Genomic DNA, 25896 nt, shown 5'->3' on the forward strand with positions numbered 1-25896 from the left:
GGCTTTTCCCAAGCAGCAAAATTTTCAATGTTCAACCTTTATCAATCTTCCCCTTTCTCTTTTAGTGGTGGAACACCCAGTACTCGAATAACACCGGAGTTTTCCAAATGGGCCAGCGATGGTGAGTGTTCAGCTTGTACATTATTATTTTTTATGCTACAGGAGGGCAGAGACATGTTCCATATCTTCAGATTGCCAGTCTTGAGGCAAATGGTAGTTACAGTTGCTCTTGCACAGTACCTACCAGCAGATACATATGCACATACAATCACTGTCTTTTTGAAACTTTACAGCACTATTAACGCTAGTCAGTGGCAGCTGAGGGAGTTCCCAAAAATACAACCTTAACTGGTAGAGTGGTGTAGGGGTTGGAGTGACTTACTGTCATGTCACTAAAAGACAAACTGCTGTATCACAGAGGGAGCCATCAGAGCTTGACTGTGAGATGGTGGTGTTCAGCTGCTGTTGGTTTAAACTACACAGGCACATGTTGCGTGGGTTTTTTTCAACTGCTTTCTTATCATCTTCCCTGCTTTAAAGAATATGCTAGAGACTTGTATCAGGATCTGTTGGTTAGGTCTTGTCCTTGCTGGCCTCTGCATGGCAAGAAAAGCCTTGCAGCACTGATGCCAGCACCTTTAGAATGGGAACTATAGGATCTGTCCTTCATGACTTCTTGTTGAGACTCCTAACAAGTGAATGTGAAATTGTACCTTTGCATGCATTGTTTGAAAGCTCATAGCATTAAGGGGGGCAGGGAGGGTTGTTAAACCCATTCAACTGCTGGGTTGTTTTATTTAATGCCAGCAGCACTGGCAGTGTAAGCAGAAACCTAGTGGAAATATGAGACTAATAAAACCTGGCGCTTTCCAGCTGTAGATGCCAATTCCATTTCCAGAGCTGGGCAGTGCTACTTCAGCTCCTTTAGGAAGGGAACTGAAGCTCAGCGACCTGAAGAGACTTGTCCCAATGATTTTGTTCCCTGTTTTGTTACTGTAATGCTTTGGGCATTTGCGTCCCAGCCTTAAAGTACCTACAAGATACAAGTGCTTGCCAGTGGGAGGGTGAGTGGGTAGAACCAGTTTTGCCAAGGGCATGATGATTAAATGGAGAACATAGGTTATCTATCACAGGCATTTTCTTTTGTGGGACAGGCAATCACATCTATTTTCTGTGATGTAGGAGCACTCCCTTGTAGGTGTGTTCAGCTTGAGTAACTGCAGCCACAGAGGTGATGAGGAAGCAGCCCTGATGGCACTTGCTATGAGCTGCTTTCTTCATAACTTCTGCCCAAAGCCACGGTGCTGAACCTGCAGCCCAGGGGCTGGCCCTAGGACAGTTCATCTGGCTCATCTCTGACCAGTATCTCACATTCCCTCCGGTTCTGGGAGGAGCCGTGGGACTGCTGGTAGAGGAGAGATACAAGCAGACTGTTCTATCACACTAGTTCCCTGGCATATTTTTCTTTCTGACTGTGCTTTAAGAGTCTCAGAAAAAGGAAGAAGCTGAGAGCAGGGTCTGGGCTGAGTGGATTTACATCTTTCTGGAAATATGCTTTGGTGTGGCAGCTACATCAAACCTTTCTGAATTAAATCCTGGCTTAAACAACTGGAACATCTGCAAGGGTCAGTCAGTATCTTAAGCCCAAAACCACAGAAGTGTGCTGTACAGAAAGGTCCTTCCTGCCAGACAGGGACACTGGTCTCTTTTCTCTCCTTCCGAGGAGTGACATGAAAATGACTCAGCAGGGCCCTCTGCTTCATGAAGTGTAACTTGCTTGAATATTTCATTGCAGTGATCTAATGTTCTCTTACTAGTTTGTCTGTTCTTCCCTCAGCAGAAATGCCCTCAACGAGTAATGGTGAAAGCAGTAAACAGGAGACCATGCAGAAGACCTGTAAGAACAGTGACATTGAAAAGTGAGTGTAAAGTGGATAGCTTTCATTTTTCCTGTTTTAGGAACCATGGTGGTCCTGCCTGGCATTCCCAGAAGCAGTGCCAGTCGGAGAGTAGGCATGTTTGAAGCTTTTACCACTGAGAAGGGAAGTTTTGCTCTAACATCAAGCCTGGACTTTGACCTAATAGTGTCCTGACTTATCACTGCTGTGTCCACAGAGGGTCTGTGGGGAGTTCTCCCCCAGGCACCTGCATGGACAGACACCCAGTGACAAGGAACTGAGAGCAGCTTCCAAATGGCTTTTCCACTGCAAATTCCTTTATTTTAAAATATGTAAATAGATGTATCTTCTTTCCACTGTATTGTAGGTATGGTGGGTTTTTCTGATATGTTGTGTACTGCATAACAGCCTAGACTAGAGCTGGGACTTGGACAGGAGATAGTACTCAAACCCACTCTAACCTGACAAAAGCAACTGGCCTGTCAAACTGTATCTGGATTTTTTTTATTCCCCCTGCAAAACTTCTTCCCTCAATGTATCTGTGTGATCCTACTTTTACTGGAGGAGTGACATTGTTGTGTCTTGTTTTTTGAGAGCAATCCTTCACATGTGGTCTCTTTTCTATCTTTTCCATGGTAGCTTAGTGCTTCACCCTCCATCTTTCCAGCAAGGGGGATCTCAGCACACCCATAGCTTGGCAGAAGCCTCACTAAGAGAATTTTTTTCCCTTTACATTCAGATTCATCTGTGTATGGTTGCTAACAGAAATTATGTCTCAGTTCCTCAGCTTTTCACCTGCAGCCTTTCCAATTGATGGAGAAGCTTGAGTCCCAGTTTTTAAATATACAGTAGTGCAGGGGCTCCCGGCCATCTCCTTTCGTGTGCCTTTCTCCTTGCTGGAGGTCCTGCAGCCTAGTCCAGGAGAGAAACAAATGGTTTTGTCTGCAGTGTGCATTTGAGTAACAACCTCTCTTCTCAGCCTCTTTTCCACATGCTGCTGGGATGACTTCCTGTTCAGGCAGTTTTGACAATCCAAGCCTAAAACTACAGGCTCTTCACTGCTGCCAGGCACTGCAGTAATTATAGAAGGGTAGTTGATTATTGCCTGACATAAAATGTTGTCTCAAGATCAAGTGATCAGCTTGAATGAGGTGAAAGCAATGAGGTAACTGGCTTTTAAGCAGGGAGTATTTACCATTTGGGGGTGAAGCCCATTGAAAGTTTGGGATGGGGAAGAATCTGGTAGTGAAATTAAGCTGACTTTGCAGAAAATTAATTTCAATGTAGTTTGTTCTCTTTCTGCCACTCATCCTGACTTCAGAGGTTGTGTCCCTGGCATGTGTTGGGATCTCTGATGGTTCGGGCAGCCTGGCAAAGTGTATGTTCAGTCAGGGGTTAACTAGGGAAACTGCCTGCTGCAGAGGAAACTTTAACCTTGCTTTGCTGTCTTGGCTCTTTCCTTTTTACAGGTCTTTTTATTGTTGTGTCCCAACGTTGGCTGTCTGCTGTTAGTTGCTTCTTGGTGAGCAGACTTTGGCCAAGGACCACTGAGTCTGACAGCTCACAGGGCAATGCAGAAGCAGCTTTGTCCTTAGAGTGAGCCAGCCATTGCATGCAGCCTTGGTGGCAAGGACTCATCCCTTCTGCCCTAATCTGTCAGCCTGTGTCTCAGCCACTGCTTGGCCTTCCCTTTGGGCCTCCTGCCTGTCAGCTCAGCAGCCCTCCACCCTCCCAGATCCACTCCTATTGAAAATCTTTAAACTGCAGGAGCTGAAAGGATTTGACATTTTCCAGAACACTTGAGCTCAAGTGATAAAATTGACATAGCTTTAATAATCTGATCAAAGAGGCTTTAGCTAGCCCCTTTTGAAGGATCCCAGAATCCTTTCCAAACAACACTTGTGCTAGCTGCTGTGAAGTGGAGGGAGCATGCATGTCTGTGTGTGTGTACGTGTATGCACACACACCTTGCTCTGCAATCACCTGCCCCACTAAAGCTTCAGGTCTGCAAAAGGTGGGCAAAGTCAGCAAAACCCAAAAGAAATTACAAGAAAAAACTTAAGTGTCTTGCTGAGTCTTTCCAATGATGTTGATTTTTTTTTTTTTTTAAAGTAACAGGGAGAGCTTTTTATTGAAGGTGCTTTATTTTACTGAGGTTCAGAAGGCAAGATGGTGTTTCAGGTGCTGAATTCCTCCTTGCTTTTTTCTTTTTTTTTTTTCTCTCCTCCTTTCATTTGAGATTCGTGTGTGATAAATAGTTTCTGTCCTGCCATTTAAGGAGTCTGAATGCTCTGTGTGCTTGTCTGTGTAGAGGGGTCCTGTTAAATTAATTGATAAGAGGGATCAGAGCTAGAAGCCTACAGAAAAGGAGGGGGAAGGGTTTCACACTGTCTGGCTGCTTCCCACTTCACTGCTGAGCCATGATATATGGCGACCCAGCCCAACAGGCTAAATTGATTCATCTCTAGTTCCTGTTTCTTAATCTGGAGCTAAATTGGTTTCATTTTTCTTGTTTTGGATGGCACATACAGGAAGTTTTTGGCAGCATCACTTTACTCCATTGTTTGTAACTTCCAAGTTTTGCCTTTAAATCTGAGCATTATTGATTGGCGTGTTAAACCCCGTGTAGCATCTGATTAGCATTTTTTAAAGTGTCCAGAAGCACATGGCTTCCCACCTGTGTCAGCCTGCTCTCTGTTTAGAGCAGCAGCTAATAGAGTTAGCAGCGATCTGCCTATTGATCCTTCCCTCCTAAGAATGATGTTCCTTCCCCCTCCCCTTTTTCCAAAACTAAGTCTAGGCAAGGAGAGCAGTGTGGTTTTGTTTGTTTGGGTTTTAATCCATTAATACAGTACAGCAAGCAGTCCTCCTTTTGGCACACAACTGAAGCTCTTTGCTTAAGCATGTTAAATTAATTGAAGCTGAAGTTTTCATGGAAGAGTCTCTTGCACGTGGAGCAACTAGATGGGGTTTGCATTGGTTGCCTCATTCCATGTGCCATGCCATCGATTGCTTGGGCAGGTTGACCTTATCTGTGTTGCATTAAACATCAAATGGCAGTCACAGGTAATGGAAGAGGTGATGCTGGTCCCACCTCTCCTTCCCAGTTCTGTGGGGTGTCGCAGCCCTGCTGAGCATTTCTAATCTTACACACATAAGGTGTCTGGGAGACACCCTGGGGTGCTGAAGGTTCATAGGAAGAGGTAAAGGAACATCACACCAGCTGAGCTCTACCTGTCTGCTGACACTGGAATCTCCAGCAGACAGGCAGAGCTGAGCCAGTGGGACACTCCTTTACCTCAACTCAGGATGCAGCTTTTCTCAGAGAGAGCAGCTAGTCCCTAATTGTCCAGGCACCCTCTGACTCCTCTGCCAGTGTTGTGCTCTCAGCTGAAGCACCATCAGGTACAGAGAGCTGCAAAAAACACCTTCCCTGCAAAAAGCCTCTCTCCTGAGCTGCCGCTCGTGAGGGTCTGGTGCCATTGTGAAACTGAGGTTCCCTGGGGTTAAAAGCCAGCATCTTAATTCAGAGTGCCAATGTTCAATTTTGCTTTCTGCCACCAGACTAGATTGCAGGCCAGCGAGAGAGTCTGGGTTAGTGGCCCACTGGGTCACCTCCCATTTGTTTTCCTCAATTTTGTGTTGTCATAAATTCATTCCAACCCGTTGTGGTTGATCAGTTTATCTCCGCCGGGGCAGGGAGCGCTGCGAGCATGATATATGGCACAGAGCATTGTAGCCAGCCTCTCCATGAATCACTCCAGCTGTTTGGTGTCAGCCCCAAAGCAAACAGGGCCTGGCCACTGAGCATTGACTAGGATGAGCTCAGTATGGGAAGAGACATGACGTATGAATGTTTATTTAATAATTCTCTAATATTTCCAGCAGAGTGTGGCTGTGCCTTCTCGGGGGGGTGAAAGGGAGGGGGAGGTTGAAGAGGGAAACTCTAATCTGTTGGGGTGGGTCATAAATCAGGCAGACAACATCATTAATCAGGGATGGGACAGAAGTGGAAGGAGGTGGGACTGGATCTGCCATCCTCTGTGGGAAGGGGGCTGTGCTCTTTTTTTCTTTTTTATTTTTTTTGTAAAACAAATCTTGTTTCTGATTCCGCTCGGCCCCCGCCGTGCTGCCCGCATAATAGCAAACCCGGACACGAGGCTGTGTGAGTGAGTATGTTACCTCTGCTATAAACCTTGCCATATGAGCCTGCCAAGCATTAAATCCCTTTATAATTATCTTCTTTATATAACACTTCATGCTCATCATGCTTCATTGGATGAGATGCTTGTTGGGTTAAAAAGAGGGTTTTAGAGACGAAAAGCAATTGTATTTGTTTTCTTTTTCCTGTCTCTTCTTTTCTCCCCTTCAACCACCCTCCCTTCACTTCTTTCCAATCCAGCTTTGAAAGCATCGGCCCCAGAGGGGCTGTGGTGTGGCAGCACAGGAAGGAGCATCAGTTAAAATTAAACAGAGTTTAGGGAGGAAGAAGCTGTGTCTGTTGCAGAGACCCTGCTCTGGGGCAGATGGGTTGAGATGGGAGTAGAATGAGTGAAGCCAGAGGATTAGCAAAGGCCTGAAGGGGAAGGAGCCACGCTTAAGCTGGTATGTCGAAGGGAAAGAGAAGCTGTTGTGAATTCACACCAGAAGATAAGTGCTCTCCAGCCCTTCTCTGGAGTGTCACACCATTAATGGGGTTTGGTGGGAAACAAGAATGTCATATAGCAAAGACAAAATTAAAAAATTACTTGAGTCATAAATTAACTAACCCTTTGTGTTCTGCTGATAGAGAGCACAATGCTGCTGGTGGGTCCAGTCCTAGACAAGCCTGTATAAACTTAAGACAGGATCCAGGAAGCTGAGCTGAAGCATGGGATTGTCAAAGCCAGGCTGAGAAAGCACTGAGTGCTGCTTGTGTCCAGATTTTTATCTTTATTAGATTTTAGTCCTTCCTTGCCATAGTTCAGTAGTATGTAATATGTGCTTGTAATGTGTACCAGTGTTCAGTGCTGGAAGGGTGCATAGGTAGGGACTTCATTTCTTTATGAAGTGACACTTGAGCTTTACTTTGCCGTATAGGTTGTGGCATTAGAGAGTAGGCTGCTGGGCTGCATTTCTTTATTCTGCTCCCTCTCTTAATGATTCAGTAGAAACTATGTGTGCCAATAGTGGTCTCAAACGTTCTTACCACTTCCCCAGCTGAAACAGTATCAGTGTCATGCTTCATTGTAGGCAACTGGTTAACAGAGCTGAGCGGAGCAGGCTGACTATACAAGCTGAGACCCAAGGGGCAGGTGGTATCTCTGTTTAGTGCAGCTGTGTCCAGAGGTTGGACCTAATTCTCATGCCTTTGGGCAGTTTTCAGTAGATTTTGACATCTTCATGTAGGAAAGAACTCTTATGCCTGTTCAACGTATGATGTTTTAGAGCTGAAGTGTCTGCAAACCCAAGGTGGTGGTCAGCTTTGGAGGCAGTAGCATCCCTGTCCCGTAACTGGTGAAAACACCAGGAAGGAATTTAATTCCTGTCTTGGGAGTGTGACTTAGGCAACTTGCCATTTGTGTCTCTTTGCCTGCCCCTTCTTTTCTTTTTCCCTTTTTTTTTTTTTTTTTTTTCCCCCTCTTAGTTTCAGAAATGCTGTTAACTTTAATTTGTGGAGTTGCTTCCTGGGAGTGAAAAATCGATGGGGGGCTATCACAGTGTGAAATTCGACTGTCACTATTGAGCTATAGAGTTAGCAAGATGTCTTAGAAGGTAAAAAATAAATCGTGGCCCAGCAAGTGCTCAGCTGTGCTATTTCAAGGGGGATATGAGGCTGATGGTCCGTTAGAGGGTACTTCAGTTAGATGGATGATGATTCCCTGTGAAATATTGGAGTTATTCCATAGGTAAGAGAAACTTTAGCTTATAAAACACAAACAGCTGCCTTCTAGCAGACAAATTCTGCCCTTAGATGTGTGAGCAGCTTGTCAGAGAGAGGACTCGTTCCTAAAATTGGCCTGTTGTGTTTAATGTCTCTGATGGAGCATTGCAGACCCTGCTGTGTTCCCTCTGAAAACATGTTGAGGATGTGACTATTTATTCACATCCCTTATCTATGCTGCAAGAACTAAAGAGAAAAGGACTGATATTTTTTGGTAGGAAATGTTTGTACGGTGCCCAGATGCTCTCAAGGGAAAAGTAACAATTACTTTTACGTGTTCTGTGTTCCCTGTTTGGATGGAAATGTTCCTTTGCAGAGCAGAGAAGGGATCATGTTGTGCCCCATCCACTGCCAGTTTGCTGTTGCTCTCATGCATCTGTTGAAGGGCAGCCCTGACCACACAGGCTGTCTGCGTGCTGGCCTTAATAGGGCTGCTGCTCTCTTTGGCATTTACTGACTATTGTGGCAGGACTCAGTAAGTGTTTGTGCTGTGCCAGCTGCTGTATGACAACAGGATGATTGTAATTATGGATCTTGGTAGTTTATGCATTTCTTAGACTATAGTTGGAAAGTATAAATACGAAGCAGTACCAAAAAAAACCCCAACAAAACCCCAGTTTATATATTACTTGTCAGCTAAACTGTGTCTGGAACAACTGTAGAGTCTGTAATTATTTCTCTTACACTTGCATGCACAGTTGCAATACTACTGAGGGGAGCCTACTGTTGCTAAAAGGAGTTTTAAGCCACATTTAGTTGGAGCTTTGTAAAGACTTCCTGAACAATGACATAAGAATTCGTTGTGCTTTCATATCTCCTCTGCCTTGGTCACACAGAACACAGCACTGCGTTTACAGAAGCAGTGTAATAGCAAGTAATATAATTAACATTGTTTTATATCTCTGTTGGTTTTTTACCCTGAGTTCAGTGTCAGTGTATGTCCGAACCCTAACTAAGGTTAGGGTGCTCCTCACCACTGTGGGTACTTCATTCTATCTCTCCATTCATTTCTCCTCTCTTCCATTTTCATGGTTCCCATCACCAAAAATCTGCTGTTTCCCACTTAGTTGCATAAGCATTCCTGCTCTTCCCTCAGCTTGTGACCTCTCCTTCCTCTGCATTGCGAGTTTCCTCCTCCAGCTCTGGGACCACAGTTGGTTATGTGATAATGATGTGCTGTGACCTCATTTAATAGCCTCATGTTTCTTTTTGAAGGCACAATTACCTTAAACTATACTAATTCTGATCCTTTCTTTCCCTGTAAAGGAAACAGCAACAGTGTAAAAGTTCTGGGGCGGCAACAGCAGTAGTTGTAGGAAGCTGTCTGGAGGATGTGTTACCATGCTGCCCTTGTGAACCTCCAATCAGCAGTCATGAATGGGAGTTCTGGAAAGCATATCACCTCCATGCTAAAGCCCTTAAAAGGCTGCAGAGGAATCCAAGTGCTGCTGTAGTAACATAGATATTTCCTGTTTATTTCGGCTGGTGGGATGCAGGCCATGGGAGTAGAAGGCATTTTGTTGTGCACAGGGACTGGCTGTAAGACTTGGCTGCATGTCCAACCTTCTGAACACCTTTCAGCCCTAGGAATTTGCTATTCCTCTTTCACTTCAGGGATATTTTATAATTTTGTGCCCTGATCATCCAACCAAAGCTACCAATAATTCCAGACCACCTCCAGGCCACAGTAAGATGACAGGTTACAGCTGCCATAAGTCTTCAAGTAGAAAAATATACCTGCCTAGCTATACGTGGAGCTTAGCCGTAATCCAAACATGTTTGCTTGTGGATGAAGGCAAGTTTCAGTGGGCTGGAACCTCTAACCCGTATACCTCAGCAGGGAGAGGAGCTGGATTTTCCATTTCCATTGCCTGCCTTAGTGGCCCTGGCTTCTGTGAAGATGGAGACCATGATGCACCTTCACTGCTCTGTTAGGAACAATTGAGATCATCAGGATGAAATATACTTTTGAAAAGTGAACTGAGATACCAACACATTAGATGTGCGGTTATTTCTATTTGGGAACTTGGTTTAGAGAGTAATTTTCTAACTCCAGCCTTGGCTGCCTCAACAAAACCTTGCAGCAAAATACTCTTCCATAGCGTGGCTTTTTCCTTAATCACCAAAGCTGCTCCAGTAAAGCAATGGGATTGCATTTATTTTCTCTTTGGAACAGGGGACATAGTCTGTAAATCGAAATCAGAATGACCCATGCATTCTTTCTCCCAGCTTTCATGTCGGACCATAATTGCTCAAATGGCACATTTAAAATTTTGGCGCAAGCTCAGACTTTCATGACCCGCCTTTTTAAATCAGTCCCAGTGGCCAGTTGATGCTGTGTAGCCCTACAAATGCATCTAAACATGCTGACTCCGAGGCTCCTTCCATTCTGAATGATCAGCGGTGCCATCTGTCTCTGTTTTGATTGGGTCTGGGCACATGTGTCCCAGCAAAACACGGGCCAAAACAGAGAGAGAGAAAGAGCCAGTGCCTGAATTTACTTCCTGCTTCTGTAAAGACATTGTTAGGTTTTGTGTTATAGAGGCGGAGGAGCTAGGAAAGCATAATGAATTCTTCTGTCATTAAATTCTTCAGGGAATCTTTATCCAAGTCCCTACTAAATGCAGCTTAAAACGCCTTCTTGCAGCAGTAAGCTCCCCTCAGTGGTATTGCAACAGTGCGTGCAAGTGTAAGAGAAATAATTCCTCTGTTGGGGGGAAAAAAAAAAAAGACAACATTTTTGTTTTGCATCAGGATGAAATTAGTCAGAAGCAAACTCTGAATTTGGCAAACAGATGCCAGTATTAACAAGTTGTGCAAGCAAGTATAAAATAGAGGCTCTCGTGACTGACAGCCTCGGCAGGGGTGGGGGGGTGTGTGTGCCCTTGCATGCACCCTGCTCCAAATTCACAACTTAGAACACGGAAATTAGAGTGGGGAACATTGCATTATTCATAACTTGGCAACCAGAAGCCAGGGCACTTAGCCAAAATAAACTATTCTCTATAATTACAGGTGAAGCAACATTCCTTAATATCTTACAATACAAAAACATACATTAATCAAGGAAAGAGTCTTTTTTTTTTTTTTTTCCTAGAGGACAATAAATTAGCATCCTTGCCAGTTTCCTCAATACACGTGACAATGTGTTACAGGATTATAAGTCAGCCTTTCTAAAGGAGGTTAGTCTAAAAACAAATAAACCAAATAAATTTGATTTTTAGCTAAATAGAGAGAAAGCCAGCTCCTAAAATGATGATGTCTTGCCAGAAGGTTGGCTTTTAGCACTGGCATTCTCACAGACCGAGGGTCTAAACTTCACTTGGTGCGATGTGACGCAGCTCTATTACAGCTTTGCTGGGCAGTTTTCTGCTGGTAGGGGTCTGGCCCCTTCTGCTGTAACCAGTTCATCTAGTGAAATAAAATCACTTTGCCTTGTATCAAGCCCATGGTTGCAGTCAGTCTGTCACCAATGTCTGACACTGGACTTCTTTTCACATACTGAAAATGCTTGAACTCTGTTTATTTTTAAAGCCACCTGTGACTTTTCTTTTTAAAAACTTATCATTTTAAGTGTTTTGCTTGTTAGTAACAAGCTTTTTGTTTTCAGGTTTATGTTACATTCTTGGACTCCAGCAAGTGCAAAAGGTCATTGTGTCTGTTTATCTCCCACTGACTTGACTTGTGCTCACCCACATCTGCCAAAATGAACTCCCCATATTGTTAGAGATGGCACTTCCTGTAGGTGATGCTTGCTAAGTTGAAAGAGTGAGTGGATTTTCACCAGGTTGAAAATAGAAGCAGTTCTTGTCCCAGAAAACTTAGGGTTGTTTTAGTTAATGTTTGAAACTCAGATAGCGAGGGAGTCAAGTTAAAGTCAACGTATGAGTGGGAGCCAGGACAGCATCATCCTGCTCTGCCTTTCCACGGTGCTGCCAGTGCACAGCAGCTATGTACAGCCTGTTACAGGCTAATAAAACATGGTCTCTTCTGAAAAAGTTGCCCCCTCACCCAAACATAAATTGACTATGAGAGAAGGCTTGCAATTAAATGACTGTGCACTGATGCTGGGGTAATTTTTTGGATCCTTTTATCAAGCCTTAAAGATTTGTGTCCCGCAAAGCAAGGACTGCTGTAGACTTTCCCTTTTCCAGTGTAATAGTGGTTATGATAATTGTCATCTGCAGCCATGGTTGGAGATAGCCAGGAACAATTTCTCTGCTCCTGGAATTTTACTTCAGCTTGACTCTGCCTTCAAAGCATCGACCAGTCTGTTCCTAATATTTATGATGTGTAAGCTGCCAGCGACCTGACCTCTGCCCCTGGTGCAGGGAAATGGCATGTATGTTCTGCTGGGATCAGGTTCTCCTCCTCAGACAAGGGAAGATAAAGGCTTTGTTTAAAAATAAAGACATCACTCTCAGGTTTGTCAGTGGTACTGTACATTTTCCCCTCTGCCACTCTGTGTTTACAGGAATACGAAAAGAAAAATAAATATACAAGGAAGAGAGAAGGTCAGAATATCAAGTGTCAAAAGTAGCCCATGAAATTTTATTGGTGGTGCATTTAATCAGTGCTAAGCGTTTTTTACAAGGTACATACAAACAGTGGAACTGTAAAAATTTATGGAATGCTGTGTACAGTGTGGCCATTTATGAAGAAAGGAAAATTTATATCCAGTTGAAATAAACCAAAGGGGAATGTTTTACTGAGACTCCTCAACAGCAGGGTACAGCCAGTGAGATCTGGGTAAGGGGAGGATGGGGCATTTGCAGGGGCTTACTGAACTTGGAGGTGTTTTTCTGTTTCTTCAGCAACTAGCAGCTTGCATTTTTCTGTGGCTCTCAAACAGGCAGGATGCTGGATGCAGGGGTGGTGTTCTGGTTTTTCTGTACGATGAAAAGGCAACACAAGTGGTACGAGGCTCTTGCCGTTGAGCTTGTTCCAGTCCAAGAGTTCCTTGAGCAGCCCTTAATATCCAGCTGGGAAGGGTTAACTGGCACTGGTCACTCTGATATCAGCTTTTTTTTTTTTGTTTCCTTTTTTGTCCGCTATTTTGTTGATGATAAAGCACAGACTTAGTCAATTGAGAGATTCCAGAGCTGCAGAATCAGAGATAATTTAATTAACGGAATTGCTTGTGATTGCCCACTGGGACAGCGGGTAGGAATTGCTCGATTTAATTTGGAGAAACAAAGATCACATGCATGCTAATGTTTGACAAATAAGCAGCGTTTGGGTTAAAGTTTTTTTGCAAAGAGCGGGGCAGCCAATTCCCAGGGGAGATTTCCCAGGAGGTAATTGCTGAGTAACAGCTCAAAGCTACAGACAGGTCCTTTTTCCTCTTTCATGGTACTTTTGTGCCCTTCTTCTGGCTTTTTACCTGAACAAAGCCAGGATTTTCTCAGAGGAAGAAAGTTTGTCCTTATTTTCAGTGCTCAGGAGAGAAGTAAATGCTATGAACAGCAGAAAAACATGCATTGAGCACAAAGACTGAAAACCACCACATTCTATCTGCCCAGTCTCATACATTTGCTCCTGGGTACCCAGGAACCCTCAGTTGTGACTGCCAGGTTGTTGAAGAGTTAACCACAGCATCCAAAGAGCAGTGCAAGGACCAAGCTTCCTCCATGAGGAGCTCTCTCATCGTGTTTTTGCCCTTGTATAAATGTTCTTGCTCAGGCTCCCTCATTTTTGGTGATGTAGGTCCACAGTGAGTAGAGTGTGGATGTGCCCTTTTGGTATGTCCTCAGCCAGAGAGGACAATTCAGGCATCAGCGAGGCTGCTCTCACCTGCATGGTTGGAGAAGCACCAGTGCTGGGGCTTGAGGCATTGCTTTTGGCAGCAGTTGTGCTCAGCAGATCTCTCTGGAGGCTGATAAATGACGTTATCCAAACATGTCAAATCAGAGCGCTCAGGCGCAAAATTGTTAAAAGAGTCCTCCTACATCCAGCACGAGGTCAAGGGAGAGCAGGGCTGTGGAGGCCGATTCCTTCTTCCCTGTAATTCCCTCTGCCTCCCTTGGCAGGGGAACTTGAACACAGCCTTACCCTGTCCATGGAGCTCAGCCTTCTGACCTTCACTCCACCCTGGCCTTACCCTGTAAAAGTACTGCACAGGCTGCTCCCAGCTCTGTCCCGGCAAGCGCACACGAGGTGCGCACACAAGAGGGAAGCCTGAGGGAGTTCCCAAGATTGCTGCTGCAGGAAGAGTTGCTCCTAAGCGATGCTTATCTTTAGGATACAAGCAGCAGGTTGACGGTAAAATGTCATTAAATGGAATGGCATGTGTTCCAAGTGTTCTGGCCACCACGGGAGCCAGACACGTGGGAAGTGACTCTTGTCTTTATTCCATCCCTGGAGGTAGTTCCAGTTTCCTTTATTTACTGATGTTCTCCCTATTTCCCTTGACCTCATTTCCTCTGGCTTTTCGGAAGCAACCATGCAATTATCGCTCACTTTGGATTGACCCTTGGCTGCCACATCCCTGGTTGCTGCTTCTCTGGGAGGCTTTCCTGAAATGTCAAGTCCAGAATACTCACTTGTGGCCAAAATCCTTGTGAAATAGGAGCTGTGTGTTTGGCACTACGCTGTGCATCAGGCTTTGCCCTGAGAGCTTGCTTGGCAGGGAGAACGTGGATTTTAAAGTCTGTCACGTCTGAGCTTTGATCAGTGCTGGGAGATATTGCAGTGGCTAAAGCTCCGTCTCTTACCAATGCACCCCAGTCTTGTTAATAAATGTATATTTAACAATGTCTGCAGCGTATGAAGTGATAATAACTAAATCAATACCTCCCACATTGATTGTCCAGGATCCCTACAGCGTGACGCACGCAGCGGTGCGGTAATTTTCCAGCTAACTAGCACCCTGATCTACAGCCCTCCTATTGATTGGTCATTGTATCAGGCAGCCTCTGAGCATTATTGCTTATACCTCTATTCAGCCTCCTTTTCTGATTCATTCGTTTATTACTGGACAGGTGCGATTATCTCAGAGACTTTCCGAAGTTGGCTGATGGGGGTCGGCCATTTAGACTTCTATAAACAAGCCATTTTCTATCTCCTCTAGTTGTTGCAGTGGCAAATTTTTCCTTTTAAAGCTTTGACTGTTGTTGGGGCTGAGGATGAATTGGCCTTTGCTTGAATCTGCTCAAGGATTCCACTTTTTCCTTTCCTCACTGAGTCTCCTGCCCTTCAGAGGACAGATCACTCCATAGATGGTAGTGGGAGAATTTAGCAAAGGTGGAGGTTCTGCTTTTGCCACTCACTTTGGACAGGAGCCACACTCTCTGCCTTTTAAAACTCCAGTGCCCTTATGCACACAGGAAAGAGAAATGGGTTCCAGAAAGTCAAATTCAGTTGCAACCTTTATTCAGCATCAGCTCGTTGATTGGCCAGACGGGAAGGGAAGTTAAATTCTCTCATCTGACAGTAATCTTCAATCTATAAATAAATAATTCTGTTTCTTCCTTGAACAAAACTAACACCTTTCTAGACTTTCTTTGAAAACAAAAACAACTCTTCCTTGAGGGTTAGAACCCAACCTGGGATACAATAATAATTTATACCAATGTATAGGAGCAATAGGTGTTTCCCAGCAGTGAGCTCTTTAATTTTGCTCCAAATAATATTTGTTGATACCAAGACTTGAATCACCAATGTCCCTGTCCCTGGGCAGTCCTCACCCACTAGGCTATCACCTGATATGTGTATTTCTTTGCCTTTTTTGTAGTTAAGAAGTTGTTACTATTTCCTAGCAACTGTCATTTGCAGTGTATCTCCTTTATGATGAAGGTCTCTCCTTGCTTAGGTCGTGTAGAGTGTCTGATCTGTACAAAGGTAGGAGTGAAGTTGGAGAAGCTTTGTAACGCTGGTACTTAACCATAGGCATCCTGCAGCTCCAGTTTCTTCTGAAGTGTCATGATTATAAAAATCTCAAGATCTTTTCAACTAGCTGTTTCCAGAGCCTTGGGAAAAGCCAGCAGAATAACCTTGTGGCAGATATCTTGGGTCCCTCCCTGTGTGCTTGTGACAAGGGACTAATGAACAAAGGAGCAAGTGTGTGCATGCAGCCGGAGTGCTGAGATTCCATCTTTATTAGTTGTAGGAATTTCAGTAGACCCATGTTTTAGCCACCTGTTGATGAATCATCCCTTAAAAAGGTGGAACACACAGGTGCCACTGTGGGTTATGTTGTGACTGATGGGTCTGCACTGAGTAGAAATGAGATTTTGCAGCACACCGGAGTGACACATCCTTGTCTATAATGCTCCCATTTGCTAAGCATTGCTGTCTTGCCCTTGCTTTTAGGTTGGCAAGTTGCTCTTTTCACCAGCCTTGCAGAACCATGGAAATACACTTTGCCTGCCCTCGGCACAGTGCCTCTGTGACAAAAGAGATGATGCTGCCCATCAAAAATGACCCTAGGAAATGGGAAAGCAGAGATTGTAAAGCTGCTTTTATAGCCGTCCTGTTGGCACAGCGTCCATTGCTTATTGGCTTCTCCTTTTTTTTTAGTATTAATACCCAACAAGCTACAGGTTTCTTTAATAGAAAAGCATTATGTTGATCCTATGCAATGAGCTGATTCTGTGTTTCACAAGGTTGGTGGCCAACAAAGACCTCCATTCTCTAAGGGGAGGAGCAGCTTCCCTTGCCCACAAAAAGTTATTTCAGCAGCTTTAGAGCAACATGCAGAACTTTGTCCAAAGCATTTGTTCCTTAGGGATCTCTTAAGGGAGACAGTAAAAGAAGCAGAAAACAAAAAACTAAGAAGCAAAACAAAAAATGCACGACCAAACAAACAAAATCTCTTATTTAAATGTCCATGTCTTGTGGGAACTTGCTGTGTTGACAGTCCCAGCCCTGTTGTATTCCGTCGTCATGTGTTTGGCAGTCTTTAGTAGGATACCTCAAAGAATTCACACTGGACTTCTCAGGAATGCTTCTTCACCCCAAGCTGGATGTATTAGTTCAAATATTGCCATCACCTGTGCAGTAGCTGTTACGGGATCCTTTTTTGCCCGCAAACTCTTCACAATCTCATGTGCTCAGTGATGCTCACTCTCCATCATCTTTTGCAGAATTACAGAAGACTCTGCAGTGACAACATTTGAAGCGTTAAAGGCTCGTGTCCGTGAGTTAGAAAGGCAGCTTTCCCGTGGGGACCGCTATAAATGTCTCATTTGCATGGTGAGTAGCACTCCACTTGTGGTAATGCATCAGAAATGTCTTGATGTCTTTGCTGAGAAGGGGAGAAGCTTTCCTCCTTTTTCAGGTAGAGTGAGGGAACTCCTCCTTGTCCCTATAAACAAATTAGCCTTCCAAATGAAGGTGCTAGGTCTTTTTTAGCAGTTTAAATTTGTCTGTATTACATTGTTCCACTGGTATTTGTAGCTTTCCCTCTCTATCAGGGCAAGAAAGCCCAAAAGACTTTCAGCCACCTGTGGAAAACTTCCAGTTACTGGCATCCTCATCCTGGTGTGCAGATCTACATCCATAGGAGAGAGCAGAATCTGTGATATGAGACCCAGCGTATGATTTGAGAATAGGGCTGTTGCCAAGAGCGTCTAAAAGTTGTCGATGTCCTGCTTGCTCTGTGGCCTTCTTAAAGGGCAGCAGCTCCCTCTGATGGTCTGAGCCTGCAAAGCTTTGCATCTCACATCAGGTTTTTATTCTGATGATAGCAGGAGGGAATTGTGCTTGGTGGAGGGCTACCTCTGCAACTTCAGCTCTCTCTCCCAGCTCACCGCTTGTAGGTATAGGGATGAAGTCCCCATCTCTCATCCTGCAGGAGGGACAACAATCAGCTTGCTGCTGATTTCCAGAGGTTTATTGGCAATGGTAGAAAATACTCAAGAGAAGGCATGTCTGCTGAAATAAGAGCAGCGTTCTCAGGATGTAGTTAAGCTGTTCCTGCAGAGCTAAGAGTTGTGATAAGGGTTAATCTTACTCTGTTGCTGGTTTTTGTATGATCTAGTGACCTTTCTGATGGGAATAATGGTAGGTGGCCACAGCAACTTCAGATGCTCCTGTGATAACTGTGCTGAGCCAGGTCACCACTTGAGTGGATTATGGGCTTCCAACAGGAGTTCTGGGAAGCCATAAGAACGAACTGCAGGAGACTTTTCCTCCACTACACAAGCACTACAAAAATACAGACTTATGTGTAACACAAGCTTGTATTTTTTTAATACAAAATACCAGGCAGTGTTACCCACAAACAAAGATGTTGTTGATGGGTTGGGTGCGAAGAATCAGTAGATAGATCTGTGCTGTGGAAATAACTTGTTTGCTTCTTCTCCTCAGGACTCCTACACAATGCCCCTGACTTCCATTCAGTGCTGGCATGTGCACTGTGAAGAATGCTGGCTGCGGACTCTGGTGAGGCTCTTTGCTACTTTCTTGTTGACTTACAGATTTTTTCCTCACTTCTGGGATACTTTCTTTAAATCACCACGGGAAAGGTGTTTTTTGCTTTATTTTAAGCCGTGAGTGCTGTACCTGCAGACTTCTTGAGCTGTTTAGCACTCCACTCTAGCTTCGATCTGAATGAGTTTGGTTTCAGTTTGTTCTGCCCCTTGTGTGCTTCTCTGCTGCTGAGGGGACAGTCACTGCTCATGTAAGAGCTCCATGCTGGGGACAGCCGTGCCTTACAGTAATTTCCTGTGAGGCATCCATGCAGAGAGGTAAAGCTCTGAGAATGGACGCCAAATCCACTGAGATTCATGGAATGGGTAGGTTCTGAGAAACCTAATATTCCCCTGAAGCAAAGGGAATCATCATCAGGATAGATGATATGGAAGGGAGCTTTTATGAATATGAACCTATATTTTTCAGATTATTTGAAATAGCACTGTGCAGTTTTCAAGCCTATTGCCACTCTGTTGCGAAGATTGGGGGCTGCTTTGAACATTGAATAGGTGACCCAATGCAGTAGTAATTTATACATATATTAAAGGAGACATCAGGTTAAAATTTTAAGGTGTTATTAAAGAAAATGTTTTCCTTTCCTTTGTTAAAACTGTGGGCTTTATAATCAGCTTTTCATTTCTTCTGTGCAGCTGATACTCAAGCTTTCATTTTATTCAGGTTGGGGAGTGGAAAATAGTCAGTTGTGTCAGTTGTGTGCTCTCAGTTCTCTTGCTAACAAGATGACACAGTGTTGGGTTGCAAAAAATGTAAGGGAATGCCACTCCTAAAAACTATTCCTGTTAGGCATTACAAAATCTACTTTATAGAACATGTTGTGTGCTTGGAATTACGATTAAGCCAATCGTGCTCCTTTAAATCCTGCCCTTTAAAAGTCTTGTCCAAGAAAAGTTACCAGGATGGTGAAGTGCCTGTGGGCTTGAGTACTAATAGCAACTCAATAACTTGGCTATCCCTTGGGCTGTATTTTATAGCTTTTCAGCTACACCCCATCGCTACTCAGATTATACAAGCTTTTGTAAACATTTTAGCAGCATGTTATAAAAGACACATATGTGGGTACGTAGCTGTGAGGTGTTTGAATGAATGTGTGCTCTGCCACCTTTGCTAAGTCAAGAGTAATCTTGTCCTTCAGCGGTGCAACTAGCAGAGGATAAAACACTAATTTATTTTTTATTTTCTTTACTCTGAAGTCTTTGTCCTGTCCTCAGCAGCTTGAAGTCATCTACATCTGTGGCACCAATTTCAGGCTGTTCTTAGGCTTAGCAGCAACTTAGTTCAACTTCAGTCAGGCCCCTTTGTTTCATGTCCAGTGGTCAGGGCTGCTCCTGTGAGTGGGGAAGCTGCACTCCGGGTGCTCAGGGCTTAGCATTTACCCTTGCAGAGGGCAAGTCATCTCTCCATAGATATCCATGAGGAAGGTAGGGATGGAGCTGGCTGTGGGCTATCCACACATGGCTCTTCTGCCAGCCAGGGAGGCGGGATGGGAATAGTCCAGGAAGACATCATATTAAGATTTTGGCACTTGCACAGGGGAAGCAATTAATAAGTGGCTACTCATGTGTTCCCCAGTCCTAGCCTCTCCCTGCAGCCCCCAATTTATTAAACCAGGCCTTTTCACAAGGCATGCTTGCACTCCGTCTCCCATCTCAAAAAAAACCACAACACTCTCCCAGCCTGTGTTCGCATGTTTCTAATGTAACCATTAAAATGTAGCCCGAAGACAGCAATAAAAACCCTGGAACGCCTTGGTGCTTTTGTGTCTTGATCAAAGTCAATGTGTGTAATCTCGTTAAGACTGCCCTCCTTCCCCCCTCCTTTTTTATGAATTTAATGGCATACAGCAGCTGGGCTCAGTGTTTAATGCTCACCAACCTGCATTGTTCTAATTAAGGTATCTCCTTTTATTTCGGGCACAAAAGAGACTCTTGTTTTTTTTTAACAAGCAAGGAGCTGTGGGATAGTGTGTGTAATAATGGCTGCTGTTACCTTTCCCTGGGTATAAAGCAGGCTCCCCGGCGGGGGCGGGAGGAGGGAGCCTGCGCGTGCAGCACACATGGAAAGACTTGACTAGGGGGAGAGGGGCAACATTTTTCTTCTGTTGTGCAATAAACAATTTGTTGGAGTTAATAGGAGTTGGGGCGGGTGGGTTGTGTCAGGCTTCCGGCCCCTTTTGAACATTCTGGAGTTCTGCCATCCCTGCTGGTGAAAAGTCCCCTTTCTCCCATGCGCCTGTGGTTTATATGCCCAGCTGAGATCTGATATTAAATGAGAGTGTGAGTGTGTCTGAGAGAGAGAGGTTTGGACCATGGAACAAGCCCCTGGAACTGAAGGCTCAAGAGTGCCTGGGAGCACTTCTAAGCCTCTGCAGGGTATTGAAGGCAGGGTGAAATTTGATGCTCACATCTGTCTTTGGACCAGAAGAGGTGAAGTGTTTTTTAAAAGATTTAAGGTTTGTACATTTCCTGTGATATGATGGTGCAGTGATCTGAGCACCTCTAGTCTCCTTTGACTTCAGTGCTGTCCAGGGCACTGATGAGGACTGGATCTTTAAAAAGTGCTTAGGCTTACAAAAAATACAATTTTTGGACTTTTGGCTCTTGATGTCCAATTACAAATTATAACTGCTCTGTTCCTAAGGGAGAGGGGGAGACATTTTTAACCACCAACTGTACAAATGGTTGCTGGGCTCTCTAGCTTAGATTCCATTATACTAAAGCTCAGTGCATCAAGCTGGCTCCATGTTCTGGGAATGAAATCTTCATCAGAGCAGACTTTTTATCTGTCTCCTCTTGCTGTATTGGATTATCCTGAAGAAAAGGCTGGGGTTACAGAAGGGAATCCTGTAGATGGCTTAAGAGCGCTAATATTGCGGTGAGTGCTGAGTTAGCCAGCACCTCAGTGCCGGTAGAAGCTGCTGGGTTAGACAGTCCTCCTCAGAGTGGCCATGGAGAAAGGGAGGAACTGTCCCTTCACCCAGTGTCAGGACATGATGAGTTGAGTGGTTTTCTATCCTACTTGCTCTGGGAGTGGAGCCAGTCTGCCTGAGGGCTGCAGTCCAGGGGCCACAGGCTAAAGGTGTCCTGTGTTCTGCAAATGCTGTGGGCAGCTCTGTGGTTGTAGGCATGATAGGAAGAGGGACACATGAATGTGTTGCTTCATGCCATATGATTGTGCCTGGGTTCTCAGGAAGTCATATTAGCTGTTTTGTCAGCTGGGCTTATCTGCTGGTTTTTTACTGCTGTGTCAAACCACACCAGTGAGCTTGCTGCTCCCAATGTGCTGGTTGTCTGGGACACTTGACATGGTGGCACATTTCATTCATCCATCCTGCATACAGAGAGGTAGTTGGTATCTTCTAAGTTATGCAGAAATTGGGTCACAAGCCTGGAGTGACTTCCCTGTGATCTCTTTTGGAAACCCCTAAAAACATCTGCAGGTTCTTCAAAGAAGGGAGAGGAAACAGTGTTACAGGAGGGAGGCTTTTCCTGGGCAGCAGGAGGTGGGGTCCATTTCACTGAACATTGACCATCCCCATTGTGGGTGTCTGTCCTCAGGTGGTCGTTGGACTGCAGCCCTGAGGCACTGGGTGATGGGGGGTGAATTTCCCTCTCGTAGAGGTTTGCCTGCCCCTTCTCTGTTCTTTCCTCATTAACCCAGGGGGACCTACAGCTACTAGTGGGTGAGGTTGGTATTTTCCTTCTGCTGGGAAGAGTGCTCTGACAGTAGAGACTGGCAGTCTGCTGCAGTGCTTTGCTGGCGAGCGTTTGGAGCCTCCATCCTTGGAGGTTTGTGAGAGCATTTGATGCATGTCAGCAGTAATTCAGGTTTAGGTGCTAGGGGAATGGGTCGGTGGGTTCTTGACGTCTCTCTGAGCTGTAGGTCTGTGATCTGCCAAACCGTGGTATCCTTCCTTATGAAGCAACTAGAGTTAAAAGCTAAGTCAGGCTGTTGTTTGCCAGTGATGGAGCTGTTGATAGGAGCAGGTGTGCAGGGGCTGAAAGAGGGCAGGTTGATTTGAGCAGGTACAGTTTGCTGAGTTTCCCCCCTCACCAGATCCAGCATTTCTTGTGTGTATTTGCTGACCTCAGGTTTGCACTTGCCCATCTTGGGCTTATTTGAGAATGAAAACTGCAGAAGCAGGAAAAAATCACTTATAAAAAGCCTTCTTCATCACAGAATATGCTTCCAGGGGAGCCACTGATAGATATATGTGCTCTGCAGTTGACACATTTATATCTTTTGCATATTACACTGCTGTGTTCTTAGCCTGATCACTTTTTCCAGGTTATGTGCTGCATGCAGGCTGGAGGAGTTTTGTAAGAAATAGTGCAGATACAGAGCAATCCTTCTGGGTGATTCCTTAGTGCTTCCAGCAACATGAGGACCTCCTGATTCAGCAGCTGCATGGAGGACACTGCACTTCATCCTTCATATGATATTCCTATCTGCCATGAGGTTGTCCTGTTGTTTATTAACATACTTCAGTTTTGGCGTCCCAACAACCTGTGGGGGTGAGCTCTACCCTTTGAGGTGGCTCTGTGAAGAAGGTTGCTCCCCTGATTGCCTTCACCCCATTACCTGGTGACTACAGGTACCCCACAGGGGCAGTGGTGAAAGGGAATTAGTATTTGCAGAGAAGAAGCTGCCACTTCTTGCAGAGGTGTGAGTGGGAGAGGGGGCTCTCACCTTGGTTGAGAATTGGATCTTGGAGTTTGACTCCTTTCCTGGCAGAAGTTGGCTCTTGGTTTGGGCCCCTCCTGTCTTCTCTCTACTTTGGTTTACCTTTCTATAAAGTAGGCAAACTTTGAGCTCAGGTTTGACAGTGGCACTGTGTAGGCAAAATTGCTCTGTGTGTGTCTCTTTATTCTCTGTGCCTGGTAGCATATTCTTCTTGGAAATTACCCCATTTTAGACCCACAAGACGGGAAGAAGTGCCTAAATATTTCCTTTTGAGTTTTCTTTCTTTAGCCAATTTATAGCAGACATCACACCATATTTTTTTTTAAGAGGCAACTTTAAGACAAAATACTCCAATCCTTCCTGGCACCATGTGAGCCCTAATGACTTCTCAACATCTCAGCTCTCGTTAATGTATTTTTCAAACTACTACCCCAAGTGATTAGCCTGTATTGTGGATCAATCACTTGCCAAATTTTAATTAAGAAAGGAGGAGAAAAAATAAACCCCATCCTGATTCCAGCCCCTTTTCTTTGCTTTGTAACAGCCCTGGAGCAAACTTCTTGCAGCAGAGTTATAAACCCCTCAAAACTGGGGTTTATAATGGAAAAGCTGAGGTGGCCTTTACTCTAGCACACACAGCTATAACACATCAAGGCTTTTCCATGAAGCTATGATGAAAGGAGCAGAAGGACCTGGAAAAAAAAAAAAAAAAAAATGGCCAACAGGTGGGACTTATTATTCCACAGCATTTTTATTTCAAGGGAAAAGTTTAGTAACCCCAGCTGGCAGGTGAGCAGTGGGGGAGCAAATGCTTTTCAATTGTGCCTCTGCCAGCATGTGTGTGTGTACAAGCTTATGTGCTTCTCTACAAGAGAGGAGAGGTTAGATGCTAGTGCCAGTGAATGTTGAACACCTACACCAGAAAGTCGGTTCTAAGGAACAAGGTTCTAAGCAATTCCAACCTAAAAAAAATAAAATCAAGATAGTTCTGATTTTATCACACATGCTTATGTGGATGACAGGATTTGTTTTGTTGTGGTTTGTTGGGGTTTTTTAAAGGCTTTCCCAAGGGTCCAGTCATTATTTTTGCTTGAACTGTTGAAAACCAAGCATAAGTACTAGGGAGGCCCAGAGACCTGGGCCCAGTGTGCCATGGGCAGTCAGCCTGTGCAGGGTTCAGGCCAGGCTGCTGAGTGTCTTTGGGATGAGCTTCAGTGCTCAAGATGAGCTGCTCTTCCAACCTGCAGGTGAAGCAGCCTCAACCACTGCCCTAAATGGACCTGCCATAATGTAGCTTTTGCAGTCAATGGGTCAAGCTACATGTGGTTGGATTCTGCCTTCTGGCATGGTTGAAAACTTGGCCCTGGCTGCCTGTGTGCAGCTCTCAGCCTTAGGTGGAGAGTGTGGATCTGCCTAAAGCCAGCATGGGGTACAGAAAGCAGATCTCCAGGACAGAGATCCTGGGGTCTGGCACAATAAATCCATCCCTTTCCTTGTGGTGGTGTAAAGGAATTGCATACCTGACCTTGTTCTGCCAGGGGAGAGAGAAGCAAAACTGCAGTCAGTTTGATCAGGCTTGTTCTGCCATCCTGTGGGTTGAGTGTGGAGGACTTGTGCTTATAGAGAGCACCTGTGCAGCCTTTGGAGAGTCCTGGGCAAAATGGCTCTCCAGGAATCTGTCCTTCTGAAATGTCCCACATGGAACTGTCTCGCCTGTGTTAGTTTGTCCTTGCTAAGGGTCACACATCTGTCTGCAGCTGTCCCAGTCCCAGAACAGTGCATGATATGCAAGACAGTGAGGTGGCAGCAGCTACAGTTTGCTTTTAGCAAAAAGGAACTTGTGGGGAGTTTGTTGCTCCTCCCCACCCACCACAGTGAAATGTGAGCAGAGCTAAAAGAAAATAACTGCTGAAATGCTGTTCAACATTGCACAGGAGCACTGAAGAGTAGGCAAGCATGATGTTTGGTGACAGCAAGCACTTCCTTTCATCCTTTGCCCCAGACTGAAGGCAGGCTGAGGCATTTAATGAGTCAGAGAAGTGGTCTTACAGAAGATACCTCTCACTGGTGCATTTTCAGAGACAGAAACTCCAGTTATTTGGTCGGATGCTTCTCTCTTGCCAATAAACTGTGCCTGTCTTGGGAAGGAGAACGTGGACACAGATATGTGCAGTAGTCACATCTGGAATGCCTTAAAGTCCTCATGCACACTTATTTGTGCTGGCCAGGGCACAGAGGAAAGCTCCAATGGGCCACAGCTGCTGGAAGGGCCTGTCTAACATCAGTGAGCAGAGCTTGTGGTGCTCAGACAGCCTGGGCTCAGTTCTGTGCAACAGGAGGTCATGCTGAGGCTGTGGTCAGTGTTGAAAGCCAGAGCATCCCAGTTCCCTGTGCTGCTGGTGCTGTAGATGGGAGATTGCCTCGCAGCAGAGCTGTCTTTTTGTCATTTTCTCTATCAACTGTCACATCTGCCAATCTGACGATGACCAGCTTAGGATGCCCCCCATTCTGATGCATATTAACACCCTCTTGCTGTCAGGCTCAGTGACAGATGGCACATCAGCCCTTGTATTATTTCATGTAGTGTTCATGTTGGCCTCATCCCAGCTCACACCACAAGTTTGCTGGTTTCAGCCCACCTTGGCAGAACAGACTTGTCTCTACAGCAGCTCTGGGGCTTTTGCAGGATGGCTGAGGCAGTTCCCCCAGACTGTAGCCCCACCATGACCAGTTCAGTCATCCCAGCTGAAAACTGCACTTGTCCCAGCTGAGTTGGTTTTCTGCCTGATCAGTCACCTGAACTAGCTCATCAAGGGCTGCAGGTGAACAAGGGAAGCAGAAAGGAGCAGATCTGCCTGGCACCCAGAGGTAACAGCATGGCAGGAGAGGAGGCTTGGGCTGATCCATCTGCTGAGCCTCCTCTCCCCAGAGCTGCTGAGTTTGGTCACAGGCCTCAGCTCT

General features: G+C 45.1%; 1 protein-coding gene across 7 annotated transcripts in view; it reads left to right on the plus strand.

The window, feature by feature from the left end:
- The window catches only part of RNF220 (ring finger protein 220), a 222848-nt gene that overhangs the window by 193577 nt on the left and 3375 nt on the right, over positions 1–25896 (plus strand). For 4 of the 7 annotated variants that reach the window (XM_051624653.1, XM_051624652.1, XM_051624657.1 and 1 more), the window contains 4 exons: positions 66–121; positions 1838–1919; positions 16905–17013; positions 18130–18204. In XM_051624653.1, the coding sequence (XP_051480613.1) occupies positions 66–121; positions 1838–1919; positions 16905–17013; positions 18130–18204 (322 nt within the window). The remainder of the gene's footprint in view (positions 1–65; positions 122–1837; positions 1920–16904; positions 17014–18129; positions 18205–25896) is intronic. The other 3 variants (XM_051624654.1, XM_051624656.1, XM_051624658.1) reach the window with 1 other exon arrangement.

This window comes from Apus apus, chromosome 7 (assembly GCF_020740795.1).
Source record: "Apus apus isolate bApuApu2 chromosome 7, bApuApu2.pri.cur, whole genome shotgun sequence".
NCBI lineage: Eukaryota > Metazoa > Chordata > Aves > Apodiformes > Apodidae > Apus > Apus apus.